At 42.5% G+C, this 19,057-nt stretch overlaps 1 protein-coding gene across 4 annotated transcripts in view; it reads left to right on the top strand.

The window, feature by feature from the left end:
* The first annotated feature begins 397 nt into the window (after positions 1-397).
* The window catches only part of PRIM2 (DNA primase subunit 2), a 120,968-nt gene continuing 102,308 nt past the window's right edge, over positions 398-19,057 (top strand). Inside the window, exons 1-5 of one of the 4 annotated variants that reach the window (XM_083831353.1) lie at positions 398-546; positions 901-1,071; positions 1,802-1,905; positions 2,205-2,284; positions 8,843-8,963. In XM_083831353.1, coding sequence (XP_083687479.1) covers positions 918-1,071; positions 1,802-1,905; positions 2,205-2,284; positions 8,843-8,963 — 459 coding nt within the window. In that variant the 5' untranslated portion in view covers positions 398-546; positions 901-917. The other 3 variants (XM_083831352.1, XM_083831351.1, XM_083831354.1) reach the window with 3 other exon arrangements.

Here is a 19,057-nt window from a genome sequence, read left to right on the forward strand (position 1 = left end):
TGGCTTTTATGGCCAGGTCCCCCTGAATGGATATCCAGTGCTGGCTGTGGTCTGGTACTACTGAACAACTGTACCTGGCTCAGGTTAGCTGAAATTACAGGAACTACTCACGAATCCAGTTTGGCTTGTGGGGAATCACTTTATTATACTGATATTCAGCATACCTAATATTGAAAATGTCTCAAGACAGACAAGTAGTGGAAATTACTGCCATGACAGACATTCAAAGTCCTCCATGAGATTTCCCAGAAATTCAGAGTTTTTTAATAAAAGAAGAATATTAAAAAAGGGGAAGAACATTTTACAATTTATTTATTTATTTATGTATTTATGTATTTATTTTCCTCAGGAAAGGGCATTGCTCCGGGTGAGGATGGGGTGGAGGGTGCCACCAAGGGGCATTCACCTCCTGCCACCATCACCACCGGGGGCAGCTGCACAGGAGACAAGGCGAAGCCGCCGTGCAGGACACACACACCCTGCTCGACCAAAAATCCTGTCGTGACTGCGAAAAAATCCGAGGTCACCGCAGTTAAAGCAACCCCTGTAGGTACCAGCCTCCCCGCCACGGCTGCTGAGGCAGCTACCATAGAGCTCCCTCAGCCCCTAGAGCGGCCGCAGGCGCCCGTAGCCGAGGCCGCCATGTTGAGTGCGGGCACAGCCGGACGGGGCGGGACGGAAGCGGGCGGGGCGGGCGGTGCGCGGGAAGCCGGAGCGCGCGCGGGGCCGGAGCGGGAGCAGGTGGGGGGGGGGGGGCCGCGAAATGGCGGCGGGGACGGGGCCGCCGGGGGGGGGTGGACCCAGGACCCTCTCCCCTGTCCCCCTGAGGGCCGGGGGCCCCTTCCCCGGTCTCCATTTTCCCCCACGCCCCGTCCCTGAGCGGCCGTGTCTGTCCCGCAGGCTTGCCGGCGGCGGGGATGGAGTTCAGCAGCAGAGCTCGGCAGCGGCACACGAGGCTGGCCGGGGACAGGCGGGACCCGTACCCCCACAGCCTGCAGTTCTACCAGGAGCCCCCCACCGAGAACATCTCCCTCGCCGAGTTTGAGAGCTTCGCCGTCGACCGCCTGAGGCGTGAGTAGGGTCCCCGGGCAAAGTCTGTCAGCCCCGGGGGTGCCGGCCCAAACCTGCCTCACTCGGGGTTTTTTGGGTGTAAGCGTCACGGTGGGGTTTTGGGTTCTTTCTGGCATAATTTGTGCTCTTGACAAGCCTGATGTACCCTGTCTGCCTGTTACTGGTAGAAATTAGTAGCCCACTCGCGCTAAAGTACACCCCTGTTAATGGAGAACGTGCTGCTGTAGATATTTCAAAGAACTACAGCTGATTTCACAGTGAAAGCTCGGTGTGTAAGCAGTCAGGGTTTTATGGGTTTGGACTGTAGGGTTGTGTTTTATGAGAATATTACGGTTTCTGGATATCTTTATTGGATGTCTTTCAGTACAGCGACTGAAACTGTTGTGAGCCAGGGTTCCCCTGAACTCCCCCAAACAGTTGAAGCCAAGTTTTTTTTAGCCAGTACCATGAAAACTGATGCTCTGAGGCGGATCCATCAGTCGGGTGTCTCCCCTTCTGTACTGACTGTCTGGGTCTCAGAGTTGGGGGAGCTGCTCAGGTCTTGTGGGCTACAGATAAGGTGGGCCGTGCTCTATCCTCCATATTTCGTACCCTTTTGCTCGCCTTACCGCAAGAAGCAATTTATGTGACCTTACCTGTTCTGTTCATTTCTCGAGTCATGATACAGTAAGATTTCATTTCAAGGTGTTGTCTCTAATATGAACTTTATTTTTCTTTTCTTTCCCCCCAGTGCTTAAAGTAGTTGAAAACCTTGGTGTGAGCTATGTAAGAAGTAGCGATTCATACAAAATGAAGCTGGAGGCCGAGTTCCGCAGACTTAAGTTTCCCTACAAAGTAAGTATAAAAGAGGAACTTTCTTTTTGCGCTATTTTCTGTACACCATTCAGAAATTCTGAATAAAGATACAGGTGATGAAATACTGTTCCTAAAACTTAAATTCTGGTATTCTGTCAGAGTTCTAGTTTGTCTTCTAGGGTACTGTTTGTTTTTTTTTGTCGATCCCCTTCTTTAATAGTCTTGTGTTTGTTGTCTTAAATGTGAGTATAAATATGATGTTAAACAGCCGTGATAAATTAATTGTGGATTTTTAATCTGGAAGAGATCAGTTCTCTGAAATAATACATTTTTTGTAGGCTTTGGCTGAGGATGATTATGATGCAAGAAGAAAGGACCATATCTCTCATTTCATACTACGCCTTGCTTATTGTCAGTCGTAAGTACTTTTTGGATTACTCTATAGTCTTATTAATAACTTTAGATGTAGATGTTACATTACGTTACTTTATCATAGGTTTTATAGATACTACAGAGCTGAGTGGCTACTAAACAGAGAGGCGGTAGGTTCAAGTAGAGACCTTTTCTTCTAGAAGCATGATTTCAACTGTGATGAAAATGCATATTCAGAATTAAGATAAATGTCCAGCTTTTGAAGTAAGTTTTATTTTTTAGCTTTGTAATATATAAACTTCTGGGTTTTACACACTGAGCATTGATTTAAGCCTATTCTTTTTGTCATCTCCTTTTGAGAATAAAGTACAGCAGTTTATCAGTCATTGTTTCAGTTATGGACAATTAAATTTAACTGCTGCATATACTTCAGCTGTTTCTTAGTGACCAAAGACCTATGTAAATAGGCTTTATAATATTGTCAAAAGAGAGCCTTATTTCTGGGAAACTAAAAATACTGCTTGAGTTTGAGGTTTTCTCCACTGACTGTTCGTTCTGTCTAAAAGAAAGATGCTTTTTTTTGGGTGCTTGCATACCATTTTTTTTCCACGCGTAATCTGAGGTATGTAGTTGGTCCTGTCAAGTGCTTTTGTTTTGTCTCAGCTGCAGTCTTTGGATGGTAGAGGTTGTCAGTGCTTTATGTCTATTAGCAGCTTTGTTATGCATCAGTATGAACTCCTAACGCCTTGCCATTGCTGTCCTGTTTTCTAATTAAAACCAGCAAATACAAAGTGCGTTTGGCTTGAATTACTAGTTCAATTGCACTCTAATGCAGTATCATTTGTTTAAATTTGGCGAGAGTGGTAGAATGAGTACTGTGTTACTGTGATAGCTGAGGTGACTGAACTGCTGCTATGGATGCATACAGGCTCTAAGGGGAAGACCAGGCCAGGAAAGTGAGGATGGACTGTGCTCTAGGCAAAGAGATGGAGCTGAAATGGATGGAGATTTTCCTTGGAATAGGTCCTGGGACAGGTGAGAGTTTTGGTGCAGAGTGGTGGAGAACAGACCAGAGCAGACCAGGCACGTTGCATGTAGTTTGGCTACAGACTGCCTGAGCAGAATGGGGTGTAGCAGAGGCCTCAGAAGCCTCCAGATGGAGGAAACCTCACCATGGCCCTTGTTGAGGCCCTTCTCTGGCATAGTTTATAATCCTGAAAGAAGGAAATGACGTGAATAACATGATTACAAGTAAAATTCCTTCTACTGTTCTTTATTACACATGTGTGGGATTATGAATAATTAGTTGTTCATTTCTGGTGTTTATGTTCTTTTTGTTTTTCCCTTCATCTCTTAAAAATTGCTCTGGAATCTCTCGGAATTAATGACAGATGCAGATATTTGGACTGTTTTCTTTTTCTCTGTGACTTATCTTTTTAAAAGAAGGTCCTCATCTGTTATATAATCATAGAATCATAGAATATCCTGAGTTGGAAGGGACCCTTAAGGATCATCAAGTCCAACTCTTGATACCGCACAGGTCTACCCAAAAGTTCAGACCATGTGACTAAGTGCACAGTCCAATCTCTTCTTAAATTCAGACAGGCTCGGTGCAGTGACCACTTCCCTGGGGAGCCTGTTCCAGTGTGCAACCACCCTCTCTGTGAAGAACCCCCTCCTGATGTCGAGCCTAAATTTCCCCTGCCTCAGCTTAACCCCGTTCCCGCGGGTCCTGTCACTGGTGTTAATGGAGAAAAGGTCTCCTGCCTCTCGACACCCCCTTACGAGGAAGTTGTAGACTGTGATGAGGTCTCCCCTCAGCCTCCTCTTCTCCAGGCTGAACAGGCCCAGTGACCTCAGCCGTTCCTCGTACGTCTTCCCCTCCAGGCCTTTCACCATCTTCGTAGCCCTCCTCTGTACACTCTCCAACAGTTTCATGTCCTTTTTATACTGTGGTGCCCAGAACTGCACACAGTACTCGAGGTGAGGCCGCACCAGCGCAGAGTAGAGCGGGACAATCACCTCCCTTGACCTACTAGCGATGCCGTGCTTGATGCACCCCAGGACACGGTTGGCCCTCCTGGCCGCCAGGGCACACTGCTGGCTCATATTCAACTTGCTGTCTACCACGACCCCCAGATCCCTCTCTTCTAGGCTGCTCTCCAGCGTCTCATCGCCCAGTCTGTACGTGCAGCCAGGGTTTCCCCGTCCCAGGTGCAGGACCCGGCACTTGCTCTTATTGAACTTCATGCGGTTGGTGATCGCCCAGCTCTCCAACCTATCCAGATCCCTCTGCAAGGCCTTTCCACCCTCATTCGAGTCCACAACTCCTCCAAGTTTGGTGTCATCAGCAAACTTGCTCAAAATACCTTCTATTCCTACATCCAGATCGTTTATAAAAATATTGAAAAGTACCGGCCCTAAAATGGAGCCTTGAGGGACCCCACTGGTGACCGCCCGCCAGCCTGACGCAGCCCCATTTACCATAACCCTTTGGGCCCTGCCCGTTAGCCAATTGCTCACCCATTGTATGATGTTTTTATTTAGCTGTATGGTGGACATTTTGTCCAGTAGGATCCTATGGGAAACCGTGTCAAAAGCCTTGCTGAAGTCCAAAAAAATCACATCAGCTGGTTTCCCTTGGTCCATCATACGGGTGATCTTATCATAAAAGGAAATCAGGTTAGTTAGGCAGGACCTGCCCTTCACAAACCCATGCTGGCTGGGACCAATAACTGCTTTGTCCCCCAGGTGCGCCTCAATAAGTTCGAGAACCATCTTCTCCATGATTTTACCAGGCACTGACGTGAGACTGACAGGCCTGTAATTGCTAGGGTCTTCTTTCTGACCCTTCTTGTAAATCGGCACAACATTTGCCAGCTTCCAGTCTACCGGGACCTCTCCAAATTCCCAGGATTGTTGAAAAATAATTGAGAGAGGTTCCGCGATGACGTCCGCCAGCTCTTTCAGCACCCGGGGATGAATCCCATCCGGACCCATGGACTTGTAGGGATCCAGGTGGAGTAGCAAATCCCGCACACGTTCAGGGTCGGTTGGGAGTTTGTCATCCCCACCGTCCCGGTCCTCTAGCTCAGGGCACCCTGGGTCCCGAAGCCCATCATCGGCATTGAAGACAGAGGCAAAGAAGGCGTTAAGCGTCTCTGCTTTGCCTATGTCATTGTCTGTGAGGAGACCTTCCCTATCAAGGAGTGGCCCTATGTATTCTTTAGTTCTCCTTTTTCCATTCACATATCTGAAAAAGCCCTTTTTATTTTCTCTCACAGACACAGCCAGCTTCAACTCTAGGTGTGCTTTGGCCACACGAATTTTCTGCCTACAAACACGAACAGCATCCCTGTATTCTTTCCATGACACCTGGCCCTCCTTCCAGTAGCGAAACACTCTCTGTTTCCGCCTAATCTCCATTAGAATGTTCCTGGTCAGCCACGCCGGCCTCCTGCCCCGCCTGCCTGACTTGCGATATTTAGGAATTGCCTGATCTTGTGCTTCTAGGAGGCATCGTTTAAAGAATGACCAGCACTGGTGGACATCGAGGCCTTCAAGAGCAGTTTCCCAGGGGACCTTGCTGACTAGTTCCCTGAGCAGCCTGAAGTCCGCTTTCCCCATATCTAGGGATGAGGTTTTGGTGGCACTTTTCCTTCTGTCACCGTAAATTTTGAACTCAACCACTTCATGGTCGCTTTGACCAAGGCAGCCACCAATCACCACATCTCCCACCAGACCCTCTCTGTTTTCTAGCAACAGGTCTAGGAGGGCACCTTTCCTAGTTGGCTCCGTTAGCACCTGCACCAAGAAGTTATCATCTGGGTGCTTCATGAACCTCCTGGACTTGCTCGTGTCAGCCGTGTGGCACTCCCAGTTAACGTCTGGCAAGTTGAAGTCCCCCATAAGGACAAGGGGAGTTAATCTCGAGGCCTCTCTTAGTTCTGTAAAGAATAATTTATCGGCGCTATCGTCCTGGCCAGGCGGTCTGTAATAGACTCCCACAACGACATCCCCTTTATTCATTCGTCCCTTGATCCTTACCCAGAGGCTCTCAACTTTGCCATCGCCGACCTGAAGTTCCACACAGTCCAGCCCCTGCTTCACATACATCGCCACCCCACCACCTCGCCTACCCTGCCTGTCCCTCCTGAAGAGCCTGTAACCATCTATCGCAACACCCCAGTCACAGGACTCATCCCACCAGGTTTCGCTTATGCCGATGATATCGTAGTTGCAGGACTGGGCCAGGACTTCTAGCTCATCCATTTTATTCCTCATACTGCGTGCGTTCGTGTAGAAGCACTTCAGGTGCGTCTCCTTACACTCAGCACCTTGTGGATCTGCCCGAAGGACCTCACTGGCACCCAGCCCCTCTGATTCTAGCGTACCTTCCCTTAGGTCTTCACCGGCGTGCCTGGTTTTAGCCCCTTCCCCCTTCGACTCTAGTTTAAAGCCCTATCTATCAGCCCTGCCAACTCCTGACCAAAGATCCTTACCCCTCTCCGAGAGAGGCACATCCCATCAGGTGCCATCAGGCCCTGTGTAGCATAGACCTTCCCGTGATCAAAGAACCCAAAGTTCTGCCGGTCACACCAGTCTCGAAGCCACGAGTTTATGTGAACAGCACGCCTTTCAGCTTCGATCCCCCCTATTGGAAGGACAGAGGCAAACACAACCTGCGCCCCTGATCCTCTAAGTAGTCGCCCCAAATCCCTAAAGTCTCTTTTGATCGCCTTCAGACTTCTCGTTGCTACTTCATCGCTACCAGCCTGAAAGACCAGTAGCGGGTAGTAGTCAGTGGGCCGTACCAGGCGCTGGACTTTCTTGGCGAAGTCTCTCACCCGAGCCCCAGGGAGGCAACAGACTTCTCTGCGGGTTGGGTCCGGTCGGCATATCGGTCCCTCTGTCCCTTTCAGAAGGGAGCCCCCCATAACAATAGCCCTTCTTTCTTTTTTGAAGGATGATGTGGCAATGCGATGTGTAGGTCGCCTTGTCTTAGGCGCCCCCTCCAGCTGGGACGGGTTTTTATCTACTTTGTCATTCGGATTGTCTTGTTCTAGTCCTTCATATCGATTATTTAAGGGTAGATGAGAAGGTGAGGTGGGCGGAGAGAGGGCTCGCCTACCACCCCGAATAGGCACCTGCCTCCATTCCCCCCCTTGATCTAGGTCTCCTCCCGCTGCCTGGCAGGAGGAGGGAACCTCCGTCTTCTGCATAACAGGAGACGCCTGTGCTGTGGCAGGCTCATGAGCCTGCCTCAGAGAGGGCTCATTTGATTGGGGTGTTTCCTTGGGAAATGGGAGACCTGGTTCAAACCCGGTGTTTCAAGGAAGTATCCTAAGAGCTAGGCTATACGCAGGTCAGAGGTGAGCAGCTTGTTGAGGGTGAAATGTGGTGCAGAAATGAATACCTGTTTTGGTGGGCTGCAGAATCAGCAGGACAGAGCTTGGCTTGGTAGTCTAGGGGGGAAAAAAAACCCTGGGAAGGGGAAGACTCGGCTGGGGTCCAAGGCACTCTTTAAACTATTTGCAAATGTATTTTCATATCTTTGTATACAGGTAGCTTTGATATAGTGCTGCAGTAAAGAAGCTGGGGAAACAGTTTCTGCTTTAAATAGCTTTTTTATTTTTCTTGAAAAGGTGGACTTAGTGCTTACTCAGATAGTGGAAAATGGTATCATGAGCACTGAGGTGACACTGCATCCTGTATATTCTGTCTTGAAAAGCGGGTATTGCAGGAGTGAAATATTTCTATGCTCTAAAACTGTCATGTTCTCCAAAAGATAAATTTGGGAGGCAAATAGAATACCTTACTCTATAGGATTTTACTGTACTAGGTCAGAAAAAATGAGCTTGGCACAAATCATTAGGTTAGGTGGTGAAAGCTACTAATATAGCAAGTGGTGTCTGAAAAGTGTGCTTAAATAGGCATAACTGCAAACTAGCTTGATTCAATTCCCTGGGGCCTGGCAGAGGGTGTGTTGCCAGACGTGTTTTCTTGCTGCAGCCCCTTTCTAAGTTTCTAGTAGTCTAACACTGCCACCCAGGGGTACAAGTTTTCATCAGCTTTTCCTGATAGGTGTGCATGTTCCCCCAGCTAGGGGATACTCCAGAAGTAATATTTAAAATAAGTAGGCTTTGTAATGCATCCAATAGTGCTACTAAAAAATATTGTGCCATGTTGAAGAAGAAAAGCTGTCCTTTAAGGAGAATATTATCTGTGGGTGGCTATCCTTATCTAGAACAACTAAGAAATGATGAAACTAAAATAGGTAAGAAATGGTTAATACCATTTAAAAGAGGCTAACAACTTCAATACCTGCAGAGCAGTTTTTAGTATTGAGATTGACTACCTCCATTCTTCCAAAACGTGCACAGTCATGCTTCTTTAGGTATTGTGTCTTCAAAAGTCTTTTCTGATTAAGTGCTCCTTCCTGAAGGTTTCTTGCCTTCTCTTACAAGCTCCCCAGTTTGTGGGTCCTATGACAAAGTCAGCCTTGCATTTAATGTTGTGTTCACTAGGCCTGACATCTGCTTTATGTTGAAAGAGAGAATGCATAATCAGAAAACATATGCTGGTTTTGATCATTTCTCTGCAGTGAGGATCTCAGGCGTTGGTTTCTTCAACAAGAAATGGATCTCTTTCGATACCGCTTCAATGAACTGACTGAAGGTTTAAGGCAGAAGTTCCTGGAGCATGTTAACTTACAATTTGAAGCCGTAAGTATGTTACTTTCTGGATTTGTGTTATGTAGTGTGTGCCTGATGTTTTTAAAAATTTTCTTTAAGGTAGTTTCTGTACTTCTGTTTAAAAAATAAATGTGAACTTGAGGCTTTAAAAAAAACAAACACTCAGAACTCCTCCTAAACTTGGAGAATAGTCTTGGCACAGAAATGAGGATTAAGTGATGTAACTGTGTGCTGCAACCGAAGAAGCTCTGTCTGCTTTGTCAAACAACATTTAACTGCAAACTGTGTAATTATGAAAACAAGTTAAACATTTTTTACTAAAGTTTATAGGAGGTATCTTTGAATCAAGATTCTAGATGGGTTACTGTGTTCTTCAGATAAGGCATTTATTTGTATGTTTCAACTGTCAATCAGAGCAACTAACACTCAGGTTGGAATCACCTTGCTTTTTTTTGGCATGTTAGTGATGAATTGTGTGAAATATGCTTACCTCTTATTAAAGGTTTCAGTGGCTGTGCTTTATTCTAACCAAAAGTATACATACTGTGCAACCCATTCTCATCAGATTACTTAATTCAGAAAATAGTCTTGGTCAGCGTATGTCTTTTGTTAATAAACTTTGTTCTAGAACCTCTGCAGTCCACTAATTTTAAGATGTTGGCTTCTTGCCTTAGTAACCAAAACAAATTACACTGATCTGGAGACTTTGTAAACCTTGCCATGTCATGAATACTGAAATCTGGAAAACTGAAAACTAAAAAGAAATGCTTTCAAGGAATACTTAAGATAGCTGTTGAGCCATCATTAGAATACTATAATGAAATTATGAAAATCCTGTATGGATTGCTCAAGAATGCAACTTACTGCATAATTGTCCATGTAGGTGAAAAAAATAGGTTTCTGTTGTGCAAGTGTGTTTTTAACACATGGTTGCGCATTTGTATGTGCTAAAATCAGTTTGATTCTGCTTATTTGTACTAGTTACTGCAAGTTGCTGGAATGTAGATGTGTAACCAAAACTACTGTTTACCTTTTTTTTAAGCTATTAGATACAGTTGTTGAAGAATTTATATACAGTTTTAAAACAAATGGTATTAATGTACAAGTAAATAAGTTTTATATAGACTTTATACCCAGGCATAAATGTGAATTATAGGGTATGAACATACAGATATTTTAAATATTTTAGCAAGTGGGGAACCTTGGAAATCTGACTTGTGTATAGTTATTCCTCTTGGTATTAGATACTTGGTCACCTGATATCTTGTTATGGGATGAAATTAATCTTTTGCTGTCTCCTGTTCTTTTTATTCCTACTCTGAAATGGAAAATGGATATTGCAGTTTCTGGATTAATGATTTCAATAGAATTTTGCATGGCAGCCACAAACTATTTTGTTACAAAGCTCCAGGTTTGCCTGTAGTTCTCAGAATAAAATTAATAAAAAAGATGTATCATCATTGCTACACTGAACAAAAATTCTCTTAAAATACTACTTAATCAAAAAGACAAAAACAACAACACCCTTAAATATTCTAAGATGTAGCTGACTCTATGTGTAATTGTGTTGCTGAATTGAAAGATCTGGCACCAGTACATATTGATGATAAAAGATGACTTGTGTAATACCGAGAATGAATTTGTCTAGCTAAAGAGTGGCTCATGGGCTTTCCTGGGTCTTTCTGAGAGTATTATAAATGTCATTCTTTGGTTGAACAGACATTTCAGCAAATGCTGTGTTTGTGGAGCTGTATTTCTGCTACTTATTCCCCGGTCTCATATTGTCCTGTCACAGTTTCAGCACTCAGATTTGTGAGAATAAATTAATGTTTGCAGGCTGCTGGAAATAGCTAGGAGTATGGCTTGATTCTATGCTATTGAATGTGCCTTCACTTTATTGAAATGATTAAGGAGGTATTGCTTTCTTACGCCTAGTGAGGCAACAAAGCATCATTTCGTTGAAAATCCTCTTCTGTCATGTGTGAAAGATTTCCATATGTATCTGAAAGACGTCTAACCTCAGTGATGGTATGTAGGAGCAATTAAAAATAAAGCCACTGTAGAAACAATATTCTCTTTGTGTTGTACTTGTAAAAAGCTTTAAAACGGAATAAAAGATGAACTGTCCTGTTCCAATTTTTCTGTTGGAAGTTACAATGCTTTCATGCCTTACTGTGCACAGAGCAAGATAAAGCTTTGTATTCCACCTGTTAGAAATAGGGGTCCTCTCCAGGGAAAGGAAATTCTGAAATTAATACTCAGTTTCTGTCTTGGTAAACAGATGGAAATTCTCCTGTTGGATTTTAATTGCCTAAGATATCCTATGAAAGCTAGTTAAACTTTTACAAAGAGAAGACAGCACCTTGCAACTTCTAGGTAATGGCTCTGCATTTCAGAATTGTAATCTCGGATAAGCCGGAGCTCCTGAAGTTCAGACCTTGATTTAGTCTGGCATCGCAGTGTCTCTAGTTAAACTCCTAAGAACCGTTGTAAGAAGCGGTTCCTCAGTATTTAATTAAAGAACCAGTCAACTGTTTTTTTTTTTTTTTGGTGGTGGAGTGGGAATGAGTGGATTGTCTTGTACAGTTTGGTCACAGTTGTCTTCGTTTACAGCACAAAGTGAAGCTAAATACAAAGAACTCAGTAAGTGTCACTCCTCTTCTTTTCATGTTTGCTTACGTGCATGAGAAAGCAAGATGTATGTTCTTAGAACTTCCAGCAGAGGTTTTGCAGACTGCTTCCTGAGGTTTTGCGAATTATGGATTGGGAATTACTGCTTTACAGAATCAAGAAGTCTTCAGTCTCAGTCAGGAATAATATTTAAGCAGCTGTTAAGATCTTCTTTGAAGACAGATACTCTCTAGCTTTCTTTTTTTTGAAAAATGGCTGTTATTAGCTAGAAGAAAAAATGCCAGACTTTCTGAATTTTTTATGACAGCTGTGAAGAGTTTGAAATGATAGGACTGATTTCACGATTAAAGAGAATTTTAATCAAAGAGCAAGAACTTTCTGAAAATAAAAATGGAAATGAAATCTAATGAAAACAAATGTCTTCACTGTAATAAGGTTTTTTGTGCAGTATGATTGACACTTACATTGCTAATGGAGCAAAATAAATGGGAAAAGATTTATTTCAGTAAGTAAATATTTGCTCTGTGGAGTTTTACCTGACTATAAAAAAGCCCATTAGTTATAAATGGGAGACTATAAACTGTTCAAAGTATTCAGATGAAATATAATGACATTGGCATAATGAATTTGTATTTGAACATGTGTAGGATTATGATCATTCAAAATTTATACCATATTTGTGTAAAACAAACAAAAAAAACACACACAAAACCAAAATACAAACTTTAACAGTTAGTGTGTTACGGAAATTTGGAACTTAAGTATATTCTTGAGATGTTTTTACAAAGCTGTCACTGGATTGAGTTAGTCCATTCATCTTCAGTAATTCTGTGAGAAACCTCTGAAACCTCTGGGCTTTCTCAAAAACTCTAAGCTTGCTTTGAGTGTATCTTTGAGACATTCTTTGTGAACGACTAAAAGGTAGATTGCATTTTAATCACTTGTTGGAAATAGCTTTGACCAATGTTTTCTGGCAAGTAGGTGTACAAGATGCCTGGACTTGCTGCTCAGGCAACTGGAACTGAGCTTTCAGTGCTCAACACTTTAAGCACGTAACATTTTGGAGCACTAGATATAATCCTACCTACTGATGCCAGCATGGGCGAGAGGTAGTGTGTGTGGTCTTGAATAAAACGGCAAGAAAGGAGAAGGCTAAAAGGAAGGCAAGAGTAAAAGTGGGTGAGCAGGGTTGATAGACCTCATTCTTGCTTTTTTTTTTTTTTTTTTGGTTAGAGGTGAGCTGTTAACTGGAGTTGAACCATCATGTGAAATGACAGCCTCATTTAGTTCCTTATTACAGCCTTTGCGTGTTATTAATTCTTACACTTTTATTTTAAACTCCGTAAACATTTGTAGGCTTTTACTGTGATTGAGACCCTCCTGGAGCCTTTAACAACTGACATGGTTCCAGTTGGTTTTAAATGGTAGAGGGGGAAAGCATTACATAGATGGCAGCAGTGGTTTATTTTTCTTTGAGAAAGAGTTTGTTAGGTAAAGAGATTGTTAGGACTGTGGTGACAAGGACTGACGTTGCGCTCAAGAACAGAGACCAATGAGGAGCATTTGAAACTTTACTGTTGTTAAAATTTTTGTTTGAAGAACTCAGTAGTTTCAGCTTCTGAGAGGCTGTATTCTATGTCTCTGACAATAACGGGCTTCAGCTTTTAGTTCTTGGCACTGGTTTGGGACAGCGATGAAATTACTTTTCTTGTTCCGTTTTGGTTAAAGCTTTCATAGAACCATAGAATCACTTAAGTTGGAAAAGCCCTCTAAGATCAACGCCCAGCCTTTAACCTAGCACTGCCAAGTCCCCCATTAAACCATGTCACTAAGCTCTACATCTACGTGTTTTTTGAATACCTCCAGGGATGATGACTCAATCACTTCCCTGGGCGGCCTGTTCCAATACTTTGCAACCCTTTCAGTGTAGAAATCTTTCCTAATACCCAACGCAAACCTCCCCTGGTGCAACTTGAGGCCGTTTCCCCTCACTTGGTACTATTTTGTGTAGTATAACAAGCTTTTGGCTCTTAATCAGAATATAAAACAGCTTCTTCAGCAGAAAAAAAGAAAGCTGGCTTTAATAAAGTCCTGTTTTGACTGCAAACGATTCAAAAATAATAGAAACTAGTGTTTTTTGTAGTATCTGGGAGCAGCTGTCTTAATTGGTTCGTTTCCATTATTTACTGTCTAATGTAATACCGACAGCTTTTAGAAAATAAATGGCTTCAGATTTGTGTTGTTCAGACACACAAGCTTTGATAGCTATATCTCTTTGCATTTTTGATTGCCTTTTAAAAATTAAAACTGATTAAATTTTGAAGAAGATTTCTATCTGAAAATCATTGGCATGCCTTTCATAAATAGTTTCACCCTGAAAATTGTTGTCTTGACAACTATCAACTTGAACAATTGAGAGTTTAGCCTGTGTTTTCTCAGGAAGCAAGTTTTAGTTGAACCATGGTGTCAAAAGCAATGTTTACAACACATCCTTCTTTCCAGTGAAGAGAAAGACAGGGAGGAAATACAGCTTTTGAACTTTTGAAAGTACTTAGAACTTTTGGGAGCAAACATAAATGATTTTATACGCACATACTCACTCTGTGAGATGTTGTTTGGTAGACATTTCGTTCACTTGTTTTCCTGAGAGTGGAAAACACATGAATATACACTCAGCGTTCGAGTATGTTGAGATGTGAGAGTTTCTTGCTTGTGGTTTTGTCTACTGCATTTCTTGACACGTTAGTAGGGGACATTCAATGAGAGAAGAGGATTCTGCAATATAGTTTTCTTCCCTCATCCTCCCCCAGTGTACAAGAAATACCTGCTAACCAGTTCCATGTTTCTAAAGCTTGCTTATTTTTAGCCTGTACTCTTTAAGGCTATTTTTGCCTGACGAGTTGAATAGTTACCACAATAGCAGAAGAATCACGGAATGATTCTGGAGGTATTTCAGTGAGCTTTGAGTCTGTTCTGTAGACGCATAACGTACATATATTTCATAATTAAAAGAAAGAAAAAGGGTTTTGAAGGGATAGTGCTGTTACCACTATTTAGATAAATACAGGAGCTTTTTACCTATAGCAGGTAATTTTCAGCTCTCAAGGCACGTTAGTCTGTGTGCAAAGTCAGTCCCATAGGGAGCATGGGAAACCCTTAAGCAGTGCTCAGGAGATCTAAAGGCTGACATTTAAGGTGACAGAGCCCATCAAAGAGAATACACAAACACAGGTGTGCAGTTAAGACTTATATTAATTTAGGAGATTAAACCATTAGAATCTTACTAGAAATGAATAATTACAGCTACGATGCCTGACAGTTTCAGGCAGTAAAAGCTATTAATATATTTTAAAGATATTTAAAGGGAAGTGTAGTGAATACTTTAAATATTATAACTATGGAAGGAAGTATTTTAATCCCAAAGTTTTTCAGAATTTGAAAGAACTATATAAAGTATACAATTTTGCAGGTAAATGACGCTTGGTTGTTAAGTGTATTTTTTTTTTAATTTCTTGTGACATCTGATATTTTCCTTTATTTAATTTAGGGGTACCCGATTATGTTTCTGCCAGATTATCCTATATGACCAGTTTGGAGCCAGTTGATGGCATTATGCCCAGGCCCTGCTTTGTCATGTACCTTTATCACTGAGGTTTGCTGTCTCTGCTTTTTCAATGCCCTGATGCCTCTGTGCCCCTCATTCTTCCCCCTGCACCTGCATCAACGTTTTCATGTTCTTTTTGTAGATGGTTATGTGTACCCATATCAAAAGCCCTTGAGAAGTGACCATTCTCAGACTTTTTTTATTGTAATACTGCTTTTGGACCTTCATAGTGTGAGCTAAATCCTAGTTTATTGATTTGAATTTCTGACTGGCTTTTTGATGTCAGCAGAATATTTATGGCAACTGTTGGTATACCAAGTTGTTATTGAAGAGTTTTCTGCATGTCTGTAAGTTTAAGGAAAGCCACAGGATCAGTGGTGTTCCTAGAAATTCCTGAATTAAGGTGTTGAGCTTGCTATTGTTCATGTATTTTCTCCTATGGGACCCAGCACTAGGGAATTAATTAATCACTTTGATAACAACCCGAAGCCATAAAAATGGAGTATCATAGAATATCCCGAGTTGGAAGGGACCCATAAGGATCATCAAGACCAACTCCTGGCACTGCACAGGTCTACCCAAAATTTTAGACCTTGTGACGAAGCGCACAGTCCAATCGCTTCTTAAACTCCGACAGGCTTGGTGCAGTGACTACTTCACTGGGAAGCCTGTTCCAGTGTGTGACCACCCTCTCGGTGAAAAACCTCTTCCTGATGTCCAGCCTAAACTTCCCCTCCCTCAGCTTAACTGTTCCCATGGGTCCTATCACTGGTGATAATGGAGAATAGGTCACCTGCCTCTCCACTCCTCCTCGCGAGGAAGCTGTAGGCCGTGATGAGGTCCCCCCTCAGCCTCCTGTTCTCCAGGCTGTAAATTCATTCTTTCCTTCACTCTCTGCTGTTGGTCTTTTTCTTTCCCTTCAAAGCTGCGTCTGTGCACGTCACATTGGACAGTAACTCCTAGATCTTAGGCTGGGTGTTTGCATGCTTCTGAAATAAAAGTAGACCTCTAATACGTTTCACTTCTTTCAGCCATTTTAAGGTGTTTTGTAAGTGATGAGAATACTCTTTTAGAGTATTCTTTACTCTTTTTATATATGCCAATTTGTCATTTATAGCATTAAAAGAGAAATTGGGTCAAAATTTATCTAGCCATACTGGTGTTTTAGGTTTGCTCAGTAGTTAGGAGTCCCCTGGCTTGGTAACTGACATGTCAGTTACTGTGAATTAGTATTCGAGTAATACTGCCTTAGAAGGAAATGTCACTAGCAGAAGTCTAAATTGGCTTTCTCTTCATTCCTTGTCCATTTAATTTATATGTTAATTCCTACAATCATTAACACTTCTTTCCTTCCATGCATTTGACTTTGTCCTCAGCTGTTGCTCAGTCCTGTTTGCTAAAGTGACAGCGAACAGAACCTTCCTCTTTGTAGCCCTCTTCATGGAAGTGTCACTGCAGGGACTGTCACTTAACTGTCTAATTCACCTTTAGACAACTGCCGTGTTCTGGGGCTTTTAACTTCGAGTTCCTAGAATGGCGCTGCCATACTCATTTTACCATTCGCTTCTATTTCTCACAACTCCTATCATAAAGTAACCCTCTGTAACTGAGCCAGCTCAGTTTTTTGCATTCATCCTTCCTGTGTGCAAATCTCTGTAGCAGCAGTGCCTAATTTTGCTCTTGAACGCTGGGAGATTCTTCTGCTCCTGCATGGGCTCCACGGGCTGCAGCGTGGAGATCTGCTCCGTGTGGGACCCATGGGCTGCAGGGGGACAGCCTGCTGCACCAGGGGCCTCTCCACAGGCCGCAGGGGAACTGCTGCTGCCTGCCTGGAGCACCTCCTGCCCTCCTGCTGCACTGACCTTGTTGGCTGTGGAGCTGGTTCTCTCATTTCTAACTCTTCTCTCCCTGCTACTGTTGCACAGCATTTTTTTTTTTCCCTTTCTTGAATCTCCCAGAGGCCCACCCATTGTCGCTCCCTGGCGCAGCTCTGGCCAGCAGCAGGTCCCTTTTGGAGCCGGCTGGAGCTGGCTGTGATCTGACATGGGGCAGCTGCTGGGCTCTGCTCACAGAGGCCACCCCTGCAGCCCCCTGCTACCAAAAGCTTGCCCTATAAACAGTATACACCTTCTTAGTCATTTTATTGGTCTACTTTCCCTATAATTTTTTTCGTTAATGTCAGACCTAAGTTTAACTTCCAGTAATTTAAGTCTTTTTCTACTTGTTCTGTCTACTAAGAAAGTTTCTTTCTTTTTGTATTTGCCTTCTACATATAAGAGGACTCTAATTATATTTCATTGTTTCTTCTTTTAGGCTTTCTTTATGCTGGATTTTCATTTTCGTGGTTGTTCCTTCCAATTTTTTTTAATGGGGGGAACATTTTTTTTTTTTTTAGTGTAGCATCAGCTGATCACAATATTCCAGCTGAACCATTACTAATGCTAAGATGATACAGAGACAAAATTCATGTATCGAGTACTGGGATGTATGCTTGCAGAATTTGGCTTAATCCACTTTTCTATTTTTGAGCTCAATTTTTCCGTGCATGGTTTTTCCAATTGGTTTTGTGCCCAGGCTATAGGAGGTTCATTTCATCTGCTTTATTTGCTTGTGAAAAGCGTCATATTATAGTGACTTTAAGGGCTCTTGACACAATATAATGTTTGTATTTTTCCCGTCCTGGAGGATCTGCTGCACTGTCATAAAGGCAGTGAGGTTGCCTTAGCACAGTTTGGTTTTGACACATCCACATGGGCCGTTAATTGTCAGCTGTGTTTTTTTTCCTAAGTGCTATCAGATACTTTGATTTATTGATGTATCTTTCCAAGAATTGAACTTGATACGCTGGAATGCAGAATAAAATGTAAAGTTTGATCTCCGATTGTATTTCACTGACGTTCTGGTGATTGTCTTGATTATTCTGATCTCCTTTGACCCTTCTTTCATCTTGTCTTCAGACTGTTAGCTCCTTGAAACAGACATAGTTCCTTGTTGTCGCTTCCACAAGAAATGAAAATTAAGAATTATAATCATGTATATCTGCTGTATAAGGATGATGTGTAACTGAATTTAGATTCCCTATAATGTTTTTGTTTTGTATTATTTGTTCTGCACAGTGCAGAAAGATAAACTTCAAAGCGTGCTTTCTTCTCAGATACATTTTTCTCTGTTGCTGTTGCCTCTCCATAGAGCATGAAAGATCCTGTTTAAATCATCTGAGAACTCCTTTACCTCTGAAAAGCCTCTTGAAATCTAAAAAAGTGTTATGTCTTTTTTTATAACTTCTAGGATAGATGCTTTAATTTTACCACAACTGGCAGTTTCCCAGAAATAACTATTTTTTTTATTGCTGTTATGAAATACATTGTTTTAACAAAATGCTTTGTATCATAACAATGGGGAAGGAACAGCAGGTGGGAACAGTCAGTTGGGGGAGCCCATGCTCTGTAGTGCATCCGCTAGCATTTGAGAGGAAAGAATAAGAACTGCAAAATAAAAGGAAAGAGCAAAATGCATTTGTGGAGCTAATTTTTTTTGCCGTTGCAGTTAAAGTGCTTTTTTTAGCAGCTTTAATCGGTAGAAATTAAACTTCTTTAATTTCCATTTTTATGATCACAGCGTTCCTGTGAGAGACTTTCTGATTATTACTGTTATGCTTTCTTCAAAAAGCATTTATCTCAGTAGTGGGGCAGATGGATAAATATTTGGAGTGTAGCTTCTTGGAAAAATGTTTAATGGCCGCCTTTTTAGAAGGTACAGAAGATCCTGAAGTCAGATTCGGATTAATGAGAATGGGACTAGTTTGTGTCCTCAAGTACAGATACAGGTGAAAGAAAATACTCAATATTGTGTCTGTCCACTGAAAGGTCATGGCTGTAATTAGTCATTT

Source organism: Anser anser, assembly GCF_964211835.1.
Source record: "Anser anser genome assembly, chromosome: 3".
Taxonomy (NCBI): Eukaryota; Metazoa; Chordata; class Aves; order Anseriformes; family Anatidae; genus Anser; species Anser anser.